Here is a 23,524-nt window from a genome sequence, read left to right on the forward strand (position 1 = left end):
GCCAGGCTCCTGCCTGCTCCCCCTGCTGTGGGAGCTTACCAAGGCCCTCGGCGTCCCGGCAGCGGCTCACGCCTACAGCACGGCGCACGGCGTACGGCGCACGGCGTGGGCACGCAGTGAACGCTCCTGCACGTCTAGCTGCTTCATGCGTGTGTGCGCGCACGCGCGTGCGCAGTGCCTCTACCACCCGGAGTCCAAATTAGTGCCACATTTAAATATTTCCTCACCATCTCCCCGGATATAGACACTCATGTCAGATACATATGTCTAAATTTGAGGTTCAGAAACGGATGTTAGCCCATTGGACTGTGCCTCATCCCCTTCCCCCTGTTTTACACAGCACTTAAACCATCCCTTTAAGGAAGAATGAGTAAAAACTGGGGGCAAAACACCTCTAAAAGCAAAGCCCCAGGGAAGAAAGGTCAGAGAGAGAAGGAGGACAGGCAACAGTTCTGGAATGCCCAACGTGGGTTTCCGCAGGGCAGAGCCCACTCCGCATCGGCCAGGTGGTAGGGCCATGGAGGGCAGTTGGCCCTCCTCGCTAAGAGCCTCTTCTACGACCTCAGAAGCCAGCATCCCCTCTCCTGCCTACCTCCCGTCACTGACATTCTGGAAACAGAGCTCGTTCCGCTCCCTTTTTAAGAGGTTATAAACGTGAAGTCCATGTCACTCTGAACGCGCTCCTAGCTGCTTCCATTTTGCTCATCGTGAGCTTTGCTTCCTGTCCTGAGACGGAAAGGCGAGAAAGAAGCTTAAGGTCACTCCGCCACCCTGTGGCCACGGGGAGAACTGCAGGCTTCACGCGGGACAGCCGCCGAGATGCGGAACAATGAGGTCTTGAGCGGAATAGACTTTTTTAATCTGTTACCGAGATGGGCACCTCCTAAAAGACTCCACGCTAGTTACTAATTAGCCTGGAAATAGCCTGTTTTCCTGCAATTATCCGCAAATGTTCTTATGGTAAAAGGGACCGATTCGTCTATTTCTGGGGGCTTTGTTCTACAGAACAGAATGGTTAGAAGCCACCGCCAGGGCTTGTCCAGTTCATCCTCCTGCCTTGAGGAAGGATGCCCTTCAACCAGTCCAGGAAAAAAACATGCTGCCATTTTCTGAAGAGTGTCTGGAGGGGATGTCATAATCTCCCGGTAACACACACCCATGTGAGGCTCAAGGAGTCAGAAGGTTTTCCCTGGAGTCAAACCCAAATAAATTCTTACTGCTGCCAAGACCTGAAGAAGAAGAAAAAAAAAATCCGAGCACTCCCTGTTGAATCAGATTACGTGAGTTCAAGTCCTAGGGCCAGCACTTACTCGTTCTAGGCCTTGTTTTTCTCATCTGTGAGGTGGGAGGGGCAAGAGCCATGCCTTATGGTTGCGGAAGTATCAAATGACATAATGTGTGCAAAAAGCACGTTGTAAGACGTAGAATGCAGTGGAAACGTGGCTCCCGGTTATTCTCAGGAAATGCTGCAAAGGGGCAGAAGTAATTTATACAGAGGCAGGTCGCTCAAGATTAGGTCCTCCAACACAAGGCCAAGAGAAACAAAGAATGGGGCCGGCCGGGCAGGACTGGGAGACATCACATCCTGCCGCCTACAGAGCCTGCAGAGAGGGAGCCTACTCAGGGCGCCATGAACCACTAACCTGTTCCTGAGAATCTGCAGTCAGGAGGGATTCCGCGCCCTGGTGACAGTGCCACTGCAGGAGCAACCCTGGCAGGGCGGCTGGGGGCGGGCGGGAGGGAGGGGCGGGGAGGGGCACGGAGGCCCAGGGGCTCTGCAACGCGGAGCCTGCCTTTTTCAGGGAAAACATCTGTTCTGGATTTTCTGGAGTTCTGGTTTCAAATATTCCAGTCTAGTGCTCCCAAAAGGACATATGTTGGAGGGAGGGGGGGTCTGGCAACTGGGGTTCAGGAAATAGAGTCCCCAGAGCCCTGGGGTCCGACAGAATTCATCCCTGCAGTGCCCTTTTGAAACAAAGAGAAGATCAAAAATCAAAAAACCCTCATTGGGGTTTCTAAAGTCCCGGTCCTGAAGTGTAGGCCTCTCGCGGTCCCCACCCTCTCCGGGGAGTCGAAGGGTCACCTCTTGAGGGAAGTCTGAACCCCAAACTGGACCCAGAATCGTCCGGGGTCTCTGCCCCAGGCCCCAACCCTCTCCTGGGACCAGGATCAGTAAAGACCCCTACTTGGGCGCCGGCACAGCTGGTAGCTCGGCGCCCTCTAGTGGAAATCCGGGGGAAAGACAGTCTGGAGAGCAGCAAAGTGACACCTGACCAGGAGAGCCAAGGGAGTTTTTCTTCTAGATTTTCTTTCCTCTGCTTCGGGGTTGCCAGCACACATCTGCTTCCACGTTGACCGACCGGCGGACTCCGGTGCCTCCTACGAATCCAGTCCAGGGAATGACCTTCGATTCATAACAACTCACAGAAACCTTGCAAATTTTTCTGAACAGCAGCTCTCTCCATCTCCAAGAAAAACAATGAAGTCGGGTTTTTGGGAAGCCTTACTCCCTTGATGGGTTTCACACATGGTTCTCCTGGTTTCGGGGAACTTTCAAGTCTGGGCGTCCAATGCGGGCGCAGCCCTTTCCAACAGGAGGTCTGAAAACCGAGACAAGCAGTGGCTGTTCTTTTAAAATCGCATCACTTTATTTGCAAAACATTTTGGTCTTTTTCTCAGTCCCTTTCAAGTATCAAGTCCATTCTGCAGTGCCCACGCGGTCCCAGGACCTCGACTCACTCCAGCGATGCTTCCCGCAGATGCATTCTGCCTTACTTTGTGGGCATGAACGGAGGTGGGCCTGCATTTTCACCTGAACTAAAAATTGTCGTTGAAACAGCAGTAGTTCAGCACTAAATAAGGATTATCAATACAGGTTTATACCTTCTGCACAGTTAATTTTTGTGTGGTTTTGGATACTGATGCAACCTACCGAATGGGATAACAGGGTGGGGAAACAGATACTTAACAGGAATATTGGGTCAAAGTGACAAAATCAAAGACCACTGGGGCTTAATTATTAGTTATTTACTTGGATCCTCTGAGCAGCAAGCATCTTGCCAGACACTTTACACATATAATCTCCCCAACGCCCCCACGCGACAGGTCTTATTATTTCCATGTTATTGTTGAGGAACTAACAGAGCCCCTCGGCCACTGTGCAGAGGTTCACACCGTCTGCTGGAAAGGGCACTGCTCTCTCCTCTCTGCTTTACTGTCTCCCCCATACGTGCTGTACACGGGGGCAGGCACAACCCACGTCTCCAGCACCCACACTCAGCATCCATGATGACTGGGGGAGAAAAAATGCAGACACTAGAATTTCAAATCAGAAAGGTCAAATTCAAGGAAATGCTTAAAAGGAAGGGGATGTGGAACATTCAGTGAAAGGTTTTCATACAGAGGTGGCTTTAGAAAAGAAACGTGGTCCAAAACAGTGTCTCCAGTCCAAAGGACATGAATACACTCGGAACCTTGAAAACCAAAATCAGACTCTGCACAGCATAGTGGTAAGTACTCCCGGGAAGACCCAACATCCAAATTTACCAAAAGCACGGCTTTTGAATAACAGATTTGAAAACACAAAAGGACGCTCCCTGCAAAAAGAAGACTTTGGCTCTTCTTTGGAGCACTTAACTAAAACATTGTAAATAATGTAAAAAAATAACTTAAAATCATTAATTAATCTTAAACTTCACCTTTCCTAAATTAAATGCCTCCAAGTCTAAGGGACCTGGCTGCTTGGTCTGAAAGGAATTTAGTTAGCATTTATAACCTGTCAGTGTAAATATCTTTTCAAGAGACACATATGATTATTTTAATTCAAGAAGCCAATTCAGCATTTATAAAAGGTAACTAAACCCGTCAGTATGCCCATCCATTCTCTTTTTGCATTAATAAGACTGTGCTTCATAATTTAATTCTGAAGTTTACAATTCAAGTGTGCTTAGATTAATACTAATTATGCACATATTAATATATAAGTTTATTGCAAGAGAATTAACATAAGGAAACTTTATTCTCAAATCAAGAGCAATGAACATTATAAAGTTGTGTTAGACCCGATTGTTTTCTTCCTGACCTCGGTCAAATGGCCCGGATAAGCAGAAACCGGTTATGTCTGTGTCCCCAGCTAGTGCAGCCCATGGCACATGGTAAGTGCTCACTAAATGTTTCTTTAATGGACCTGTGCTAATGACTGGGTTGCAGGTTTGATCCCTAGAAAGGTTTCTAAATTTCACCAAGGACAAACGTACCTGCCATTCCTAAAAGAATGTCAAGCTCATTACAACCAGGGCTTTTTACTCATGGTTCAAACTACTCAGCCCACTAAAGGACTAGAAGGGCTTTCAGAACCAACGTGTTCAGTTCCCATCAAGGAGACGGGCGAGAGGTGAGGGCAGCCCTGAGACCCCTGCCAAGGCCTTCCCACTACAGACTGGCGCTTCTCTCTTATCCTGTGCAGCTGGGGCCCCAGGGGTTGCCCACATCACAGAAAAGCAGCTTCGTCAAGATAAATAACAGTATTTCTTCTCTGTCCACAATGGCCACCCCAGCTGTCACAGTCTCGCAGTCGGGCAGTCCAGGAGCACATGACAAGATGCACAATGGGCTTTGCCTGATGCCAACACAGGTGAGGTCAGAGTCTCTCCACTGTAGCAGCTGGGAACTAAGAAAGGGGACGGGTTTAAAAAAAAAAGGAATTTGGGGGAAAAGAAGGAAAAATCATAAAGCGGAATCAAATGCAGACAGTGCGGCTTTGTCTGAGCCGCTCCTTAACCACGCACCCCATCCCTGCCCTGCGTTCTCCGGGGTCCCCTGCTTAGACTATCAGCCCCGTGAAGACAAGAGCCATTCTGGGCACACATACAGTATTTCTTTATGAAAAGGCACTCCATATGTTTCTGACACGAGGGAAAAAGACATGGCAAGCTTCCTTAGAAAGCAATGAGTAAAACATTTTCTTTCTCTCGGAGGCCACCTTGTCCCTGTCTGTTTTGACCAAGATGTTGAATCAAAAAGCAAAGGTTTCTGGAAGCAACTAACTGCCCAGAGCTCTGATTTTCAAATTAATTAATCGAATCAGCCCTAAAACATGTTTGTTTCAAGTATGTGTGTTGTGCTTTTGAAGAGGGAGCTTTCTGATGGACACGGTCCGTGTGTGTTAAACAGGTCCGTGGAGGGCTCGGCCGCCATATGGAAAGGCAAAGCAAGTACCACCCAAGGTCAAGAGCTTCCTAAACCCGAGTCAGATTCCTGTCAGGTCACACTAGATCCAGAAACATTTCCTTACCCAGAAAACCTCATTTGCTTGGATTGCTGAAGTAATCCAAGCCAGGCCTCTGCTCTGTCAATGAAATAAAAAAGTTACGTAGAGCTAATTAATAGTGTAAAGTGTCACTTAAACGACTCTGAAGCATTCTCAATTACCTTAGAAGCAGCAATCGACATTTAGTACATGAGATATGAATCAACTTGGTCTAATTCATTAAAGTGGGTCCCCCAGAGCCCTGGCCAGACCATACTTTGATAGCCTAGTTCAACGTACAAAACCGTGTGTACCTGAAAATAATAAAATTGACTTGCCTTAAAAACTCCCTTCCACAGCGTCTTTGTCCCTTTTTACTACACTTTTTATAACATTTCTATCTGTGAGGAAAAGACGCCTGCGGTGTATGGAGTACAGTGGAGTCGGACCTCCTTTCACCGCGCAGGCCCCTTCCCTCCCTAAGACTGGGTGCACAGCTCTGGGAAACTAGGGCCTTGCCTCCCCGCTTCCTTCTCGCTCCGAGGGCCCATGCTTCCCCTTGGTGCAGCCGCCCCCACGTGTCAGAACCAAACCAGCTACTTTGTCGGGAGACCATCAAATGTCAAAAATCTCTTGGGCAAATTAGCTCTCTAGAGGGAAAACGGGTCCGTTTTCTGTCTGGGATTCTGAGCCTTCGTGCTCAGTGTTTTGGGAGTGTAAGGGGAGAAGGGGAGGGTGGGGGTGGGAATGGAGAAGCAGGCGGAGGCCTGCTTCATCAAAATATTAATTTTCCTTAACTGCTCCCCGTTTTCAGTGTAGCACCCCAAACTGCCCCCCACTGGGTCTGGTATCTCAGAATGCAGCAGCTCTGTCCATTCCCCCAGGGTACGAACCGCACCACCCACCACACCCCTGCACACACCTCCTTCCTCCCACCTGTCTCCTTCAAAGTTCAGAAAAGGGATATGAGCTGGCTGCGAGGGGCTGGGGAGATGTGGGGATCTCATTACTCATTTAGGACTTTCAAGGAATCCTCCTCTTTCCAGCTCTACCTCAACACATGGCCCCCTTTCCTTTTAAGTCTCCACAGGGTTCCTCAGCATGATCCCCTCCTCCCCAACTGTCCCCACCAAACCTTGTGTCAGCTCTACCCAGTTTGCTCAAATACCGTCACTTTTGCGCACACCTCCCATTGGCTGTGCTCCTCTGGGAAGTCCCTGTCTGTCTCACTGCTGTCATGTGGAGGGAGTGGGGAGAACGCAGATGCATGCATGAGCTCTGCTTTGTTTCTGCAGACATCCTCAGAGCCGGATGCCTTCTGTATTTGATCTGGCCCCCTCTCTCCTGTTTTCCCTCCTTGCCTTTTGCCAAGACCCAGAGTTAGCTCAACATCTGCCCTCTTCCTCTCACCAGGAGGCCCCCCTGTACGGGAAGTGTCCATAGAGAACGCGTGCAGCTCTGGCCTGAAAGAGAGTCCTTGTGCAGTCTGGGTCCAACTCACCGAGCTGTGCTAACAGACTTCTTCCGTGCAGATATTACCATGAGCATGAGGCCGTGACCTTTCTTTTTCTCTGTCTTTCAAATATGAAATGCTTTGTATATATGCAGTGTGAAAAATAATCTTCCAAACACTCGTGCACTTACCACCCGGATTTAACAGATGTCAACATTTTGCCATTTTTGTTCGCAATCCCCCGTTCACTGTTAACAAACAAGTCACCGTAGACACACCGAAAGCCATCCTTCTCTCATCCCATTTTTTTCCCCACCCACCCTTCCTAAAAATGGTCAGTGTCCTGGACTTGGCACGTGATTTTCATGTGCCTGAAATGCCTCGCAACTTGTTCTTTTCGCTCCACAATTCTTTGGTTTATATATGCATGTATGCGTGAACGCACACAGAGTTCATTTCTTACAACTGCCATTTTAGTATTCTTTTTATGTTTTTTTATCCACTACTGATAGACAGTTGTTACCATATTTTTGTTTTTATTTGAAGTGTTGCAGTAAACATCCTTGTATATTTACTTATTTCCTCTTTGCTTGTTTGAGTTTCTCTAGGTTGGATGTTGAGAGTGGAGCTGTTTTGTACGCCTGTGTTCAGCTGTGTGGGTAATGCTAAATTGCTCTCTAAAGCGATTTTATATCCCATCAGCAGTGTTTTACTGGGCCCACATTTCCGCATCCCGTGAAACATCAGCTGTGCCCAAACTTGGATTTTTTGTCAATCTGACAGATGCAAAAGGGCATGTCATTGTTTCGATTTGCATGTTCCTGATTACTTTTCAGATTTCCTTTTCAGGGAATTGTCTGTTCATTGCCTTGGCCCATTTTTCTATTGGGTTGTCTTTTTTCTTACTGAGATGAGGGAGTTTGTCACATATTCTCAACTAATAACCCTTTGTCAGTTATCCTGGCTGTTCGTCACTTCACTTACTAATGGTCCTTTCTCTTGCAAAAAAGTCTAGCTTCTCAAGACCATAAAGATATTCTCTTACATTTTCTTCCATAAGTTTTAAAGTATTACTTGCGTATAGGGCTTTAATATACCTGGTATTTATTTACCAAAATGGCTTCTCCATTTTGTAGTATGTTTCAATGCTTCACTCCTTTTCATGGTTGAACAATAGTCCATTGTATATGTATGCCATGATTTGTTTATCCATCCATTCATGACTATCATGAGTAATGCTGCTGGGCTTGACTGAAATTTAATACACCTCTGAGGATATATGAGTTTGAATATGTAAAACACTGGGGCTCCTGGGTAGCTCAGTTGGTTGAGTGTCCAACTCTTGATTTGGGCTCAGGTCATGATCTCAGGGTCGTGGGATCAAGCCCCACGTCAGGCTCCATGCTAAGCATTGAGTCTGCTTGAGATTGTCTCTTCCTGCCCCTCCCCCTGCTCTCTCTCCAAAATAAAGAAATAAATCTTAAAAAAAAAGTAAGCACTAACAATCGTGCCTGAAACTTATATAGTAAGAATGTTTTATTCACTATCTTTATTATTCCTATTATATTACATATTTCCATATATACATGGTTCTTTTATTAGTCTATTTTGTTACATATACCTATTTCTCCAAAAATATTACATCATTTTCATTAAAACTACAGGTTGTTTAGTAAGCCTTGAAATATGAAAGAAAAAAAAAAAAAAACCCATACCTTCCACTTGATCTTGTTCCTCAAATTGATGTGACAGGTTTTGGCCTTCCAATTTCCATGTGAATGCTTGAACAGCCTTTCAAGTTCCACAAAAAAATACTTCATGGAATGTTGATTAGAATTGCATAGGATTTACACGAGTTTGAACATGATTACTCTTTAATGAGTCTTACTACTCATAAACATTGTACAACTTCCCATCTAAGAAAATTTAAGCTTTATTTCAATAGGGTTTTATAATGTTCTCCATGTCTTGCAAAGTTCTGATAAACTTCTTATGCACCTTTGTTGCTATTTAAAGCGGTATTTTAAAGTTTATCTATTTCTCTGTTCCCATTGCTTTATATTTTATTCCTTCCTTCTGAGTTCAACTTCTTTTTTCCTGAAGGTCATCCTTTAGTAATTTTTAAAAGATCTGAAAGTGGGAAATAGTATTTTTTTTTCTGAAAATGGTTATTTAACCTATACTCTTCAGTGATAATTTTGCTGATTAAACACAACTAGGCAGACCGTTGGTTTGCTCTCAAAAACGTGTAAATATCCCATTGTCTTCTAGGTACTTTAACGTTGAGAATGCTGTTGTGGGTCTAATTGTTGATCCTTTGTCAGTAATCTGTTTTTTCTGTTTTTCTCTTTGTGTTGGCACTGCTATAGTTTCAATCCAATGTATGTTGGGTTTGGATTTTTTTTTTTTTTATCCTACTCTTGCCTCACTTTTTCCCCTGTATCTATCATATCATATCTTTCATAAATTCTGGAATGTATCAACAATTTCTTTATTCTCTCCTTCTAGGACTTAGATTAGAAGTATGTTGGATTTCTCTTTGTATCCTCTATGTTGCTTATTTATAGTTTCCATTTCTTGATTTCTACTGTGTTCCAGGATATATGTACTGAGTCAATTCTATTTTCCAGTTCACTAATTCTTAGTTCAGCTATGTTTAATTTACTGTTATGGCTGTTCATTGATTTTTTTATTTCAATGATATTTTCCATCTCTAGAAGATCCACTTAGTTCTTATTCGAATTTGCCTGCTCTGTTTGTATAGTATGTCATTTTAGATACTTTTTAAGTATATCTATTTAACATTTTTTACTGGATACTTCTTAATTTTTTGGCAGTCTAATCCCAGCAGTGACCTACCCTCTTTCTGATTTGGTAAATTAACCCACATGGCTAACATTTACAATCCTCTATCCAAAGCAAGGTTTCCAACAAAATTTCAGGTGATAGGGCTAACCAGCAGGAGAATCTTCTGAGTGGAAGATTGTCTTAGTCTATTTGGGGCTGCTATTAACAAAAATTCCATAAATTGGGTGGCTTATAAGCAACAAACATTTCTTAAAAGAAATCTTAAAAAAAATATTTAAGCGATCTCTATAGTCAACACAGGGATTGAACTTACAACCCTGAGATCAAGAGTCACATGGTCTTCCAACTGAGCCAGCCAGGCATCTCAGGGTCTTTTTTATAAAGGCATTAATCTCCGTCATGCGGGCCCCATCCTCATAACTTATCAGTTCCTAAAGTCCCCACCCCCTAGTACCATCATTTTGGGGTTATAATGTTGACATATGAATTTTGGGGGGACATAAACATTCAGACCAGTGGAGTGCTATCTTACAGAGAGCCTAGGTTGGCCTGGTGTGGTATGGTCTGAGCTATGACTCCATCAGTTATAGCCTGGATCCTCAGACAACTAAAGGGCACTGCTGAGGGTGTGCCTCTGAGAAAAAAGAGCAGGATTCTATCTTCACAGCAATAGCCTGGCTCCAAGCGTGGCCATTCCTCTTCACAGGTCATGTAAAGGCTCTCTTTTGGCACCAGGTTACCTGCACTCTGCACATCCAGACTATGCTCACATGTCAGGACTAGCAAAGTATCTCAAACTTCTTTTCCTGTTAAAGGCTTTGTGCTTTTAAAACAAAACAAAACAAAACAAAACCTTACTGATCATTTAAAATATATATTTAATGTCTATGGGGATTTTGTGAGAAAGAGAGAATAAAAACTTTGATAGAACTCACACTTCAAAATAACAATTACAAACTTACTGTTTTATCAATAACTAAAATCCATAACAGCCACAAAAAGGTAGATCTGGTCTAAAGATCTTGTTTTCAAATGAAGAAACTGAGGCTGAGGGAGGCAAAAGGATTTTGGGGGGGGGGTCTTTTGATTTTTAAATTTATAGTACCACACTCTTGCTTTTAGTAAGAGTGACCAAAGGGATAACTCAACAATCTTCTTGTGTAAGTAGAAGTTATAAGTTGAATAAAGTAGAATAATGGGGACAAGTATTATAACAATGGGGTAATTTTATTTAAGTAGTTAATAGGTTGGGATACATATTACTATCAGGAAAGGCGAAGAAAATATGGAACTGTCCAAGTTCCATTCTGCCTTAGTTGGCTCCTGCAACACTCGTTCAGCTGTGTACCATATCTGAGAGGGACATGGGTCAACTGTTTGTTGATGACTTGAAGTAATGTTTAATCAGGGATGGTAGATAGAAAAAGATGAGAACTTGAAGACTTAACATGCTTTACTGAATGAATGGTAGGACATGAGACCAACCTTTACTTCCATTATGCAGTGCTCCCATAGGCTTCCATATATAGAGAAAGAGCCATTCTTACTCTGATGGCCCCAAGTACCTGGGACTGAGTTCAGTAGGTGGAAGCCACAGGAAAACAGGTTCATGCTGAATATAAGGACCTTCCAACCAGGGACTATTATAATTCTATGAATTTAAGTACAACTAAAACAAAGGTCTCTGAATGAATTTTTCCTCCCAAAAAATGCGATATTAAAATTGATCAATCAGACATAAAAATAAGCACTATTGGTGCTTCTAAAAGAGCTGCATTATAACTCAACACTGGTTGAGTCATTAATTTTAGGCAGAATGGGCAATTTATTCTTATTCACCAGTCTAAGTCATGGGTAATCAGTCTTTATGGCCCTTACAAAACAGTGTTTTTCAATAGTATCCATTCACCATCTGGATTGTAATAATAGTCATGCAAGATTTCCACTCTATTCATTTGGGGTCAACTCAAAAGAAGCATTTTCTACATCCCTGAACTTTAACCATAGGAATCTTTAACATGGGCAAGCAACTGTTTCCTGCAATGTATTTGTGGTCAACAATTCCACATGTATTAAAACGTCACAAAGACCTTACAACTATTTCAGAATCTCAGAAGACTCTCTTATCTTAGCTTAAAGGAAAAAAAATCTACTATTGACGTAACACAGTTACTGATATTCAAATGACTGCATAGTCTAGGAAATCTTTATTTAAAAAAAAATAAGAATTCTGTTAATCCTCTATTCATGCCACACACATCCTTTTTCTTAAACTATTTCTGAAAATGTGAATCAACCTGAATTGAATGAAATAGGGAAGATTTGATCAAAAGTGTCACAGTAGGTTAAGAACCTTTAACAGCACTCCAGAGGGAAGGGAAGTGGGCCCTGTTCAAGCGTGGCTTCTTAATTTAAACCATCAATAGGTGCTTGCTTAACTGATTCGCAGCAGAATCCTCTGATGAAGCTAAAATGTTGTAGCTTCCATTTAAATTGCAATCTTCAAACACCTGCTCATTTGTTACATTATTAATCTATCATATGATGTACTGTGCTTAAAAATATCATTTCTTCCTAGGCAAGCTCCTATCTAGTTGTGATAAAGTATGTATCTTTGGCATTTTTCTCTGCTTCTGGTATCAGTAGAACTCTCTAATGGTTTGAGTATGCCTGAACACCCTGCATTTGATTCTTTGTTCCGGCTGTACATTTAAAAAAGATGCAAGTTTTATGTCCTATATCCAAAGTTTTTATTTCCTAATTTTTATACCTCGAGCTATCTTTGCTAGTAAACTGCCACCATAATATTAGGCCACCATAAGAATTCTCTAGGAAAAAATAAATTTGGACAAAGGGCCATTTTAGATTTTGAATGTTACTATGGGAAATGCTTGTATCACTGTTAGGCCTGAAACACGGAGGAGGAGAAAATACATAAATAATTTTGGGATAAGGGCATGAGGTTCTAAAAGAAATCCAAGAAGCTAACATTGGCCATGTTCATTCAAAACTGACACAAGTATCCTTGTTTCTAGGAAGAGGCGGAGATAAAAGAGGGAAGTTGGTAGGTGTTGGATCCTAATTTTAGCTATCTCATCAAAAGATCTTGGGTAAATCATCTAAAGTGTCTTGTTTCTGTTCCATCTATAAGATTCATTATATAGTATAATATCAAGATTGACGGACTTGTTCTGTAAAGGGTCAGATAGGTTTTGTCAGCCATGTTGTTTCTGTCACAACTCTCCAAATCTGCCACTGTAGAGTGGGAACTGCCATGACCAGGACAGATGAATGGGTGCTGTTGTGTTCCAATAAAACTTTATTTACAAGAACAGATTTTTTTGGCCCCTGGGCTAGTTTGCCAAATGCCAGTATAAAATCTACTTACTGAAGAGAATTTAATAATGGAGATGTACTGTAAAAGGAAATAAAATGATGTATTAAAAAAGGAAAGAAGATGTATACAACTTAAATGATGACAAAGGAGGAAAGCGGTTTGAGGAAAAAAATGGAATTATAAGGTAAATTCCATTTTTTTAAAGATTTTTAAAAGATTTTATTTTTTAGAGATCTTATTTTTTAAAGATTTTATTTATTAGAGAGAGAAGGAGACTGCACACAAGCGGGGGTGGGGGTGGGAGAGGGGCAGAAGGAGAGGGAGAAGCAGACTCCCCCATGAGCAGGGAGCCCACTGTCGGCTGAAGGCAGACACTTAACTGACTGAGCCATCCAGGCACCCAAGGTAAATGTTTTCTACAAAAACAAACTCAAAGACCAAGATCTGAAATCTATTTTTAATGAAAATTATTTATCATGGAATTTAAACTACCCCTGGGAAACTTTAAGCATTATAGTCGGCCTCTGGGGAAGCCATTTGGTTCTCCCTCAAGTTAAAAAAACTACAGAAGAGCTGAATCCTCTTTGTGAAGTGTTCACTATTAACCTAGTGGATACATCAATGCAGAGGATCATGTTAGCTTATTTCGTTACTATTCGAATTATCTTCCACTAGAGGTCAATTCTAAAAACTTTTCATCCATCAGATATTTACTTAATTAGTATTTATAATAAGGGGGACAGAAATCATGACTGTTCTGATTTGTATATTTTTTCCAGAGTTTTCACAAATCTGTAGGATGCATTATTCTATGGTAACATTTCGGTCTCCTGTATGCCAATATCAATTACTCTGAACACTTTATCAGAACAATTTTCTAGCATAACTGTAAAATGGGACATTGGCCTGGTTGGAAGTAGAAGACAATTCAGTTGCTCCTCCTGTAGTTCAGGGTTTTTTCTAAAATTTGGGAAGCAACTTAATACTTTGATAATTTTGAGGGTATACAGATCTACAATCTCTTATCTGAAACCCTTCTGCCAGATGTGATTCTGAATACGAAGCTTTTTAAATTTTAGAAAGACAGTGTGCTTCAGACACCACAGAGCTCCTATCCCTCCAGAGCCGCCTGGAGCAGTACCCCCTAACGGAATATATTAATTTTGCTACAGCCCAACTCATTTATACCAAATATAACAAATGCCAAAATTAGCCACACATCAGTTCCGATTTTCCATCGAATGTTTTTACTTCAAATTTATGAAAAACTTTTTAGTTTTCAGAGCTTTGTGAATTTTGGTAAGGGATGGTGGGTCTGTTGTATGTAAAAACAAAAAAACCCCAAAAGGCCTTTCTAAAGGCTTTTTCATATCTAAGAGACCCACTATGTTGAATATTTGAATGATACAGCCTTGTAACTCAAGATACTTTCAAGCATGAAATCAAGAATAAGCCTAATGCCTTCCACTATAGGCACAATTACCAAGAGAAATGTGCTCCCACACTGCTCCAGGGAGTTTCCCTCTCTTTTCAGAACCAACACATCCATGCGGTGAACCTATTTCTGTCAGTATTAGTGGACATTCTGGCAGTAATTCTCAACCAAAAGGACTTGGGCTTTGAAGATAGTTCGCTCCCCAGTAAAAAGATGGTTATTGCAGCTCTGGTAGTCATTGCAGCTCTATATTTTAACTGGCATAGATATTTATAGAACTCTTCTTTAATTATTTTTAAGACCAGAGTGTTAATCTTTCATCCTGGCTGTTCCTCAGAAATGCATGTGGAACACTTAAAAATACAGATAGAGGTAACACTAGATTAATACACTTAGAGGCCTTGGGGCGCCTGGGTGGCGCAGTCGTTAAGCGTCTGCCTTCGGCTCAGGGCGTGATCCCGGCGTTCTGGGATCGAGCCCCACATCAGGCTCCTCCGCTATGAGCCTGCTTCTTCCTCTCCTACTCCCCCTGCTTGTGTTCCCTCTCTCGTTGGCTGTCTCTATCTCTGTGAAATAAATAAAAGCCTTAATAAAAAAAAAAAATGTTTAAAAAAAATACACTTAGAGGCCTTAAAGCACGAACAAAAAACAAAACAAAAAACCCAAAAAAGACAGTGTCCTCCCTCAAACATAATTCAAAATCATGAAACACATGTAAGTAAATCCATCTTAGATCAGATTTTTCATGTGAAACTTTGGTCTACGCATCTTCCCATATTTTGTTCTCTCTCATTTTGTACCCCTGCTTTGCCACAGTCTGCACCATGCACCTGTTCTTCCTACTGCACCATCCAGTACTGGGAGAGTCTGCAGATTTGGAGTCTGATCTCCCAGTAGAGAGACTGGGGGGAGAGAAGTGGGGAGAAACAGACTTGGTGGAGCCTCCCAGAGTACCATGCAGTCTAAGAAAGGTACTGCAAGGACACTGAAGAGTCTCCGAGCCAGTCAGCTATCAGAGGAATTCCTGTCTCCAGGAATGGGCCTGCCCTCGCACCCTTGCCATACACCATCAGTGACGGAGAGAAACCACGGAAGGCAGAACCCCCGTGCAAAAGGAGCCAAGGATTTCAGTGTGGGAGCAGGACCCTTGTCAAATATGTCCTCTTGCACTGGAGACCTGTGCCAGAGACCTCCAGTGTGGTAAAGGGGCTCAGTAACCTCCAGGAAAGCCTTTCCCTAACTAGCAGTTTTAAGCACTCCATAACTGTTAATTTAACTCCCCACTATTACAGGATTGGGAGAGGAAAAGGGAAAGACACAGAAAGTAAAGGTAAGTGTTATTTGAATATTTAACACAAACCCACAAAGTTTTCACACTTGTAAACAACGCACCAAATATTTTATTTCATATGTTCATATGCAAGTAATTGACTCTCAAAGCGTTCTTAAAAACACAAAAGACATTATACTTTACCAGTGAATTATTTCTGTCCCAGGGGATTAAATCAAATTAAAATGTTATAAACATTTGGAAGTTTATTTTGAAGCCAACTGATATGATGAATTTATATATTTCTATAAAATTTTTTAGTTCAATGTTTTGTACATGCCATCAGTACAATATGGTTTCTTAATTATTTAGGACATTGTCAACAGCTGTGATTCCTATGAACTATATAATCAGATATCTCAAATTCCTGATTAAGTCAGCTTTAAAGACACAAAAAACTAGCACATTTGCTGTGAAATTCTGTTTAAGGCTAGAAGTTTTGTATATGACACGCTCCTTCACAGAGAAAGAAGTGATGTTGAAAAGGCAAAGCCCACCACAACTAGATCCGAGACCAAATATCTAGGGTATCAGTTACTACATCCTCTCTTTGGAGTCTATAGTCATTATCAACTGGGAAAAATTTTAAATGTTTTAAGGCTGGTCTTAAAAAACATAAATAAAGATAGTAGAAACCTGACCACATATCAACAAAAACAGAGCAAACCAGGCATGTCCACATCTTCATTTCATCATTAATTCAGTGATGTAAATCAATGTCAGGTTACAATCCAGGAGTGAACGTAAAGATTCGTTCCAGGAAATCAGATCTGAGCATTCTGTAGGCAGCGTATCTCTGATCAGCAAAAGTGACATGTGGAAAGGACAAAAATCATCCTGTACTGAACGGAGCCTCATAAGCTTGCTCCTTCAAAGGATACGCTTACCAGGTATTTTCCACAGTGTTGTTATATATGCCTTATTTTAATTATATATAAAGTAACCAGAGATTTTTCATTCTTTCTAGTAAGTATTTAGAATACATTCCTAGGTATGCAATAGGATTAAGTATTTGTTTATGATGCGCTTAAAAATCTTTCAACTTATAAAAAAATTTCTAGAAATACAAAAATATTGAGCTTTTCATATTTCTGAGTCTTGAAAAACACAAAGTACAATATTTCCATGTATCAGCAAGTTACAACTATGCCACTTAAGTTCATCTCTTAAGAGCATGCAAATAATTTTAAAAGTTTTATGAAGGCTACATTACAGGGCACAGACCACAGATATTTTCAGATTTGATTTTCCATGTTTTTATATTCTAATGCAAGGAAGAAAAATAAGCAGCAAAATAAAACATATTTTTATTAGGAGAAAAATAATGTTTTCATGGAAAGAAAATAGAAAACATGTCATCTCTCCCTTCAGTGGCTTTTCTTCAGTCAATTACCAAAAATATGATCTCAGTTCAATTAATCGAACAAATTACCTTTAATAAAATATCCAACACCTGTCCAAAGGTTTGTCCAAAACCTCCCAAAGAACACTAGTCATCCTAAGCTCTTTTCTTTTATTTCAATAAAAACTTTAATTAAAAACAGGCCCATTGCCCTTTGCTTCACAACTCTAACATTAAGGGAATTTCACTCTGAGTTTCAAGTGTTATTTCTTTGAGGGCCTGACCCATTTAGGTGGCAGTGTAGAAGCGAGTTGCTGACATACAGATGGTTACAAAATCAGGGTCAAAACTAAAGGGGAAAAATGGAAAATCCAATACCAGCGATCCTCGAAAAAAAATTCTGAAACTGAAGGATTGCTTAAACAATTCTCTTTAGCAAGATGAAGAAGAGTGACTTATAGACAAGACCAATGGTTGGTTTTTCTCCCAGTAGCAGCCCCCTGGGACCTGTGACTACAGTGGCATTTGGGGCCTGAGAAGTTTCAGTGATGACTGCTTCATCAGTGTCTGCTGGCGTCTCACTGACTGTGCGTCATCAATGGCATTACATACTCTCTGTAAAATAGAATATTTACTATCAATGGCAAAGACAAGGACGGGCTCACGTGGAGAAGAAAGACATAAAAGCAAGAGTTGGGGCTCTCCACACAGGTGCAACAGCGAAGGACAAGAATACACAGTCTGCCGGTGATGGGTAGGAAGGAGGGCACATATTGCATGGAGCACTGGGTGTTACACGCCAATAATGAATCATGGAACACTACATCAAAAACTAAGGATATACTGTATGGTGACTAACATAATAAAAAATTATTAAAAAAGAATACAGTATACATGCTGCGTGAAGTAAGACCCTCCTGACCTGTTAGCCCACAATCTATTATTTTAAAGCTCACATATCCATCCAGAGTTAAAACTGGAAAATCTTTTGGGAGAATTAATGGGTATTATTATAACAGATTTTTAAAAAAATCTTGCAGCTCAAAAAACTAAAGGGGCATTCCTTACAGTAAATTGTTTACCTCTGCTGTGGCCGTGTCCCGCAGGTAAACGTTCCGATAGCCATAACTGGCACTGTCTTTTTTGTGGAACAGACCCTGCTCCTGTTTCAAAAGAAACAACGATAGAAAAGAAATTATTCTGGGGAAGAAAAAAAATCATATCCTTTAATTGGATGCTTAAATGTCAACTCTATTTTATAACCAACAGACTAACCAAATATCCATATTCAGGTATGATAGGAACTAAATCATTTTGGTACAAGGATAGTGGTTCCATAGGTGAGCTGTTAGAATTTATGAAATTGGATGAGTACATATCTATCTGGACAGAATAATGGCTTTCTACAGGCTATGATAAATAGCCTACAGAAACACCACTTGATAACTCACCACATCTGACAAACCAAAAAACCCTTCCTTCATTTCCTTGGCTGGCAGATAAAATTCTTACATAATGTAAAACACATTGAGTCAATTCTCACTACTGATGTGAAAGGAAAGTGATAACTGAATATATATGCAGAGTGACAGAGTCTTTCCTGGTTTGGAAACTATGCTGCATATATCAAGGGGCTCTTTCAATTTCGACATTCTACAATGAGGTAAGGCCAAAATGCAAAATGGTATTGTTTCACAGTTTCTTTTACTTGTAAACTTCTATGAAAAGAAAACATAAATTAAAGGATAATATTAAACTATTAACTATTAAATCTTATGATAAATGTTTTCAGATAGTTTCAGTAATAGAGATAACATCATTACTGTTTAGGAGAAAATACATACTCCAGGAATTACCATCCTCAGAATGACAATCTGTAGTTTTTTTAAAGGGGTGAAAATAAGTTTATAATATATCATATATAAGAAAAATGATACATTTCAAAGTAAAGTGAGCCTGAGAACTAAGCAAAGGGCTGGGGTATCATTTCTGCTAATTACTTGCTATGTAATTAAAAGTCCTTCTTTAGAAAATGATGAGAAGGAAAGACATGAGAGTATTATCATATACTTAAATTGTACTAGTATCCTGTGAGTGCCAAATATGATAAAACATAAGTGTGTTAGATATAATATTTATAATAATCTCCTAAAGCTTAAAAAAGGGAATGTTCCAAAAAGCATCTAAGATTACAGCAAAATCTTTATTCATATGAAGTAAAAAACAAACAAAAAAACCTGCATTTACTAATGCTTCATTCTACCAAAAAAGGAAGCATCAACAACCTAATTTTTTTAGCGGACACTCAACATAATCAAGGACTGTCAAAAAATACAGAAATACATCTTTCCTTACATTTTACCTTATTATAATTACAGTAATACTATCGTCATCATAATGACGATCCTTCAAACACTTTGTGTAGTTAACTTACAAGACAGCCAGAAAGCACTGGTTTCCACTCGTTTAACAAAGTCTTGGCTCTAAACATGTGATTCATGTTTTCTTACCTTGACTGGAATTTTTAGCAGGTTTCCATGGACACTGGGAGGAAACACAAAATCTTCAAATGGACACTGCCAGTCTATGGACATATGGCCTAGGATTTCAACTTCACTTATACACAACACTCGCCTATTTTGCAAAAAGGAAACAAAAACATGCAGGTAGTCAAAAACATAGTTAATTATTCTAATATTTCACTCTCTGGATGGTACAGGTAGTACTCAGTAAACAACATAACCTGGCACTAAAAAAAAAAAAAAAAGTATGCTTCACATGAAGAAAAAGTCTAGGTAACTGTCAAGAGCAAAGATGGCACCTACAAACTAACACGGCAGACTTTCAAAAATTCCCCTTCTGCCAATCTTGCAAAATTCAGAAAAGTGTCATTTTTTTTAACTGACCGAAAAACCGAAATCCTCTTTGAAACACATAAGGAACAGGCTGTACTCTCATCTGGGAAGCAATAAAGGCAGAAGCCCCTGAAAATGTTTTACTTGGAAAATTATTAATTGCTCTTTACTGTCAATCATTTATGCCTTCCAGTCAAGAAAGAATGTGCAGGAAATGTCACAAACCTCAAATGTCAGCAAAGATTCACTTTCGGCCTACTAATAAAGATCAGGTTTGAACACTTTAACACTAATGCACTGTAGCACAGGGTGAGTACCCCATTTTACTCAATAGCAAAAAAAGGAGGAGAAAGAGGAGGAGGAGAAGAAGAAAGAAAAGGAAAGAAAAATCACAGAATCATTAAAGGACATCCACACCGATTTCCCAGTGTGTGATTCAGATTAATTACTGATATAACCAGACTTGATTCTCAAGTTTCTATCACAGAAAGCATAACTAGGAACGTAGAGAAACTGTTAATTCTACAAATATCCAGGGTGCTGGAGAAACACAGAATGTAGTATTTCTGCTTGAGAGGCACTCCTAGGTTAGAAGGGAAATAAACGTGTAAATATATCTGACAGACCAGTGTGCAGAAAATTCTTCTGGAGCACAAGAAAGAGGGACTGATTATGTGGGTAAAGTATGTGGTGTAAGAGCTGATTCTTGAAAGAAAGGAGTTCTCTAGGTGGGAAAGGGCAAAGACAGTGCAGACAAAGGGAACAGAGCATTGACATAACGAGGAGTGTAAGAAAGGGAAGGTTGATTTGATGAGTGTAGAGGTCCGTAGCTGGAATACCAGATCTACACAGAGGTGAAAAAATTAGCTTAGTGCCAGATCTTGACTTTTTTGTGTGTTTTTTGTTGTTGCAATTTTAGTAAATTTTGACTTTAATCTATAGGTGATGGGAAATTTCACGATCTAGTTTCCTATTTTAGAGTCATGGCTCTAGTGGCCAAGGGAGGAGAGGAGGGATAGACAATCAAAGTAGAAAGCTACTATGATAGTCCAACCAGGAAACAGTGAGAACCTCAGTTAAGACAGCAGCTGTGACAAGGGGGGACAGCAAGCTAGATTCTAGACACTTAGAAGGTAAAGCTGAATGAACTTGGTGAACGATGGAGGGTGGGGTTCTATATTTCTCAGTAGAGGAACTAAGGGAATTTGGGGCTGACTTGGGACTATGTGTACTGTAGGAAGTTCAGCATCCCTAGCCCAGCCTACAAGTGCCAGTAGGGCCCTCTCATCCTTGTGACACCCTTTAACACCACGCCATATTCCAAACAGTCTCTAGGAAGCAGATTCCATTCCCTCCACCTCCTGTTCCAGAAGAGAATCCCAAGAGCTGTTAGAGATAACTATGACAAATCACTGTGTCAAATGCAAATGCACCATTCCCACTGTCTTTAATTCTCTCTTCTCTTGACCATGCCAATAATACTGTTCTCCTACCACCCTAAATCTCCTTCATTCTCTTCCACCTGTTCCATGTTTTCCAGAGGTCAAATCTTGGTCTTCTATTTGACACACTCTCTCAGGAAAATCTCCAAGATCTCAACTCCAATCCTTATCTAAACTCCAATTACCTACACCTACATTTATAATCTACATCTGTATCTGTCCCCCTGACTATTGAGGCATCTTTACTTTGATATCTCAAAGCTATGTCAAACTCACTAAATTAAAAAACAGAAACAAAAGCAATTGTTTTCCTTAAATTACTATAAATGGTAATACCAACCCTCTTGGTATTTGGGCCCGAAACCAGAAAGTCATCTCGTATTCCCTTCTCTTCCACATTCAATCAGTCGCCAAGCCCTGGTCTCTCAAGGCTGCCCCCTTATATCTGTCTTCATTCTTCTAGTTTAGGCCTCACTGCTTCCTATCAGGATAACTGCCAGTTTGTGTGGCAGCCAGAATTCTACAATGGTCCCAAAGATTCCCCATCCTCTGGTATATAGACCTGTATAACCTCCATGACTATGAATATGATGGATTTCTCCCCCAAGAGTAGATTTTATTATAAGGCATAGGTGTTTTTAAGAAAAAGTTTATCTGCGTGGGCTTGACATAACCACAAGGGCCCTTTAAATCTGGGTTGGAGACAGAGAATCCAGAGTGTGGTTGCTGGGGTGAAGATGCAGAAAGCCACATGGCAAAAACGAGGGTAGGTTCCAAATGCTGACAGCATGTGCCCAGCTGACAGAGATCCAGGAAACTGCGATATTAGTCCTACAACTGCAAGGAACTGAATTCTGCCAACAACATTAAATGAGCTTGGAGGTGGATTCTTTCCCAGAGCCTTCAGAAAGGAAGTTTACACCTTGATTTCAGCCTGTGAGACCCTGAGAAAAGAGCCCAGCCATGTCCTAGCCTACTCCAGACCCAGAAAAACTGTGAGACAGTAAATCTGTGTTGTTTTAAGCTGCTAATTTTATGGTAATTTTCTGTGCAACAATAGAAAACTAATTGGTCTCTAACTGGTCTCCCTGACTCCATGGTGACCCTCCTCCAATCCAGCATCCAAACTGCTGCCGGAGATCTTTGCAAACTGCAAACCTCATCATATCAGTCCTTGTGTAAAAGCCTTCAGTGGGAGTGAGAAAAAGTGAGACTTGTGTGTGAACTATGTGTACATACCTCTATGTGAAAGGCTGTAATAATGAGCAATAAAATGTTTATACTTTTAAAGAAATTAGTAATCTTCCATCACATTAATGATAAAATGGATACCCTTCAGATGTCATGAGCAGACACCTATGACTTACTTCACCTCCCAATGCTTCCCCACCAACATCCTACTGTCCAGTGCTCAAAGTGCCATACTGTTTTATCCCTCTGACTGCCTGGTATTTACGTGTATGAAAACTCCATACTCTGTAAGACACAGCTCAAGTACCTCCTCCCTAACACCTTCCCCTGACACGTTGGTTCCCACCTTACTGAACCAAGAGATTTTCCTCTGTCTTCAGAGTCTCCGTATATCACTTCATCTTAGCACCTAGCACACTGTGATGTCACTAATAATGTACAGGTCCCCCCTTTAGATGAGGGGACAGAAGAGTTCACTTTTATCTGTGTCCCTATTTCTGTCAGACATTGATAGTGCAATGGTCAGAATGTTTATGTCCTTCCCCAAATCACACATTGAATCCCAACCCCAATGTGATGGTATTAGACATGGAGCCTTTGGGGTGATTAGATCATGAGGGTGGAGCCCTCATGAATAGGATCCGTGCCCTCTTAAAGGAGGCCTGAGAAAACTCCCTCACCACTTTTGACATGTGAGGACACAGCAAGAAGATGGCCGTCTATGAACCAGGGAGTGAGCCCTCACCAGACACAAAATCTGCTGACACCTTGATCTTGGACTTCCCAGCCTCCAGAACTGTGTGAAATAAATGTTTGTTGTTTAAGCTGCCTGTCTATAGAATTTTTGTTATAGTAGCCCATACAGACTAACACAGATGATTAAAAAAAAAGTCTACTCAGAGAACAATTTTCTAATGAAGATTACTAAAATAAAATACTAAGCAGGCGTTAGGAACAACTAGCAGAGATACAGCCTAATAAATCTGGGTCATGAGAACTCCTATTTTCTTTCCAAAAACTGATAAGAAAAAAAATTCAAACCAAATTTTGGATGAATTTCAATATGGAAAAATTAAAAGCCTT

General features: G+C 40.9%; 2 protein-coding genes across 7 annotated transcripts in view; both read right to left on the reverse strand.

Annotated features, from left to right (window-relative positions):
• Positions 1–1,708, reverse strand: part of RORA (RAR related orphan receptor A) — a 1,262,587-nt gene extending 1,260,879 nt beyond the window's left edge. The window contains exon 1 of one of the 3 annotated variants that reach the window (XM_045814466.2): positions 1,644–1,708. The gene's annotated coding sequence lies outside the window, so the exon portion shown is untranslated. Of the gene's footprint in view, positions 1–39; positions 92–592; positions 708–1,643 lie in introns of those variants that run through there. The other 2 variants (XM_087859286.1, XM_087859285.1) reach the window with 2 other exon arrangements.
• Positions 1,709–15,658: 13,950 nt separating this feature from the next.
• The window catches only part of VPS13C (vacuolar protein sorting 13 homolog C), a 218,369-nt gene continuing 210,503 nt past the window's right edge, over positions 15,659–23,524 (reverse strand). For 3 of the 4 annotated variants that reach the window (XM_087859292.1, XM_045810443.2, XM_045809730.2), the window contains 3 exons: positions 19,464–19,587; positions 18,036–18,116; positions 15,659–17,568 (listed from right to left, as the gene is read on the reverse strand). In XM_087859292.1, the coding sequence (XP_087715418.1) occupies positions 17,467–17,568; positions 18,036–18,116; positions 19,464–19,587 (307 nt within the window). In that variant the 3' untranslated portion in view covers positions 15,659–17,466. Of the gene's footprint in view, positions 17,569–18,035; positions 18,117–19,463; positions 19,588–23,524 lie in introns of those variants that run through there. The other variant, XR_006782128.2, reaches the window with a different exon arrangement.

This window comes from Ursus americanus, chromosome 36 (assembly GCF_024610735.1).
Source record: "Ursus americanus isolate L20-20 chromosome 36, mUrsAme1.1.p, whole genome shotgun sequence".
NCBI lineage: Eukaryota > Metazoa > Chordata > Mammalia > Carnivora > Ursidae > Ursus > Ursus americanus.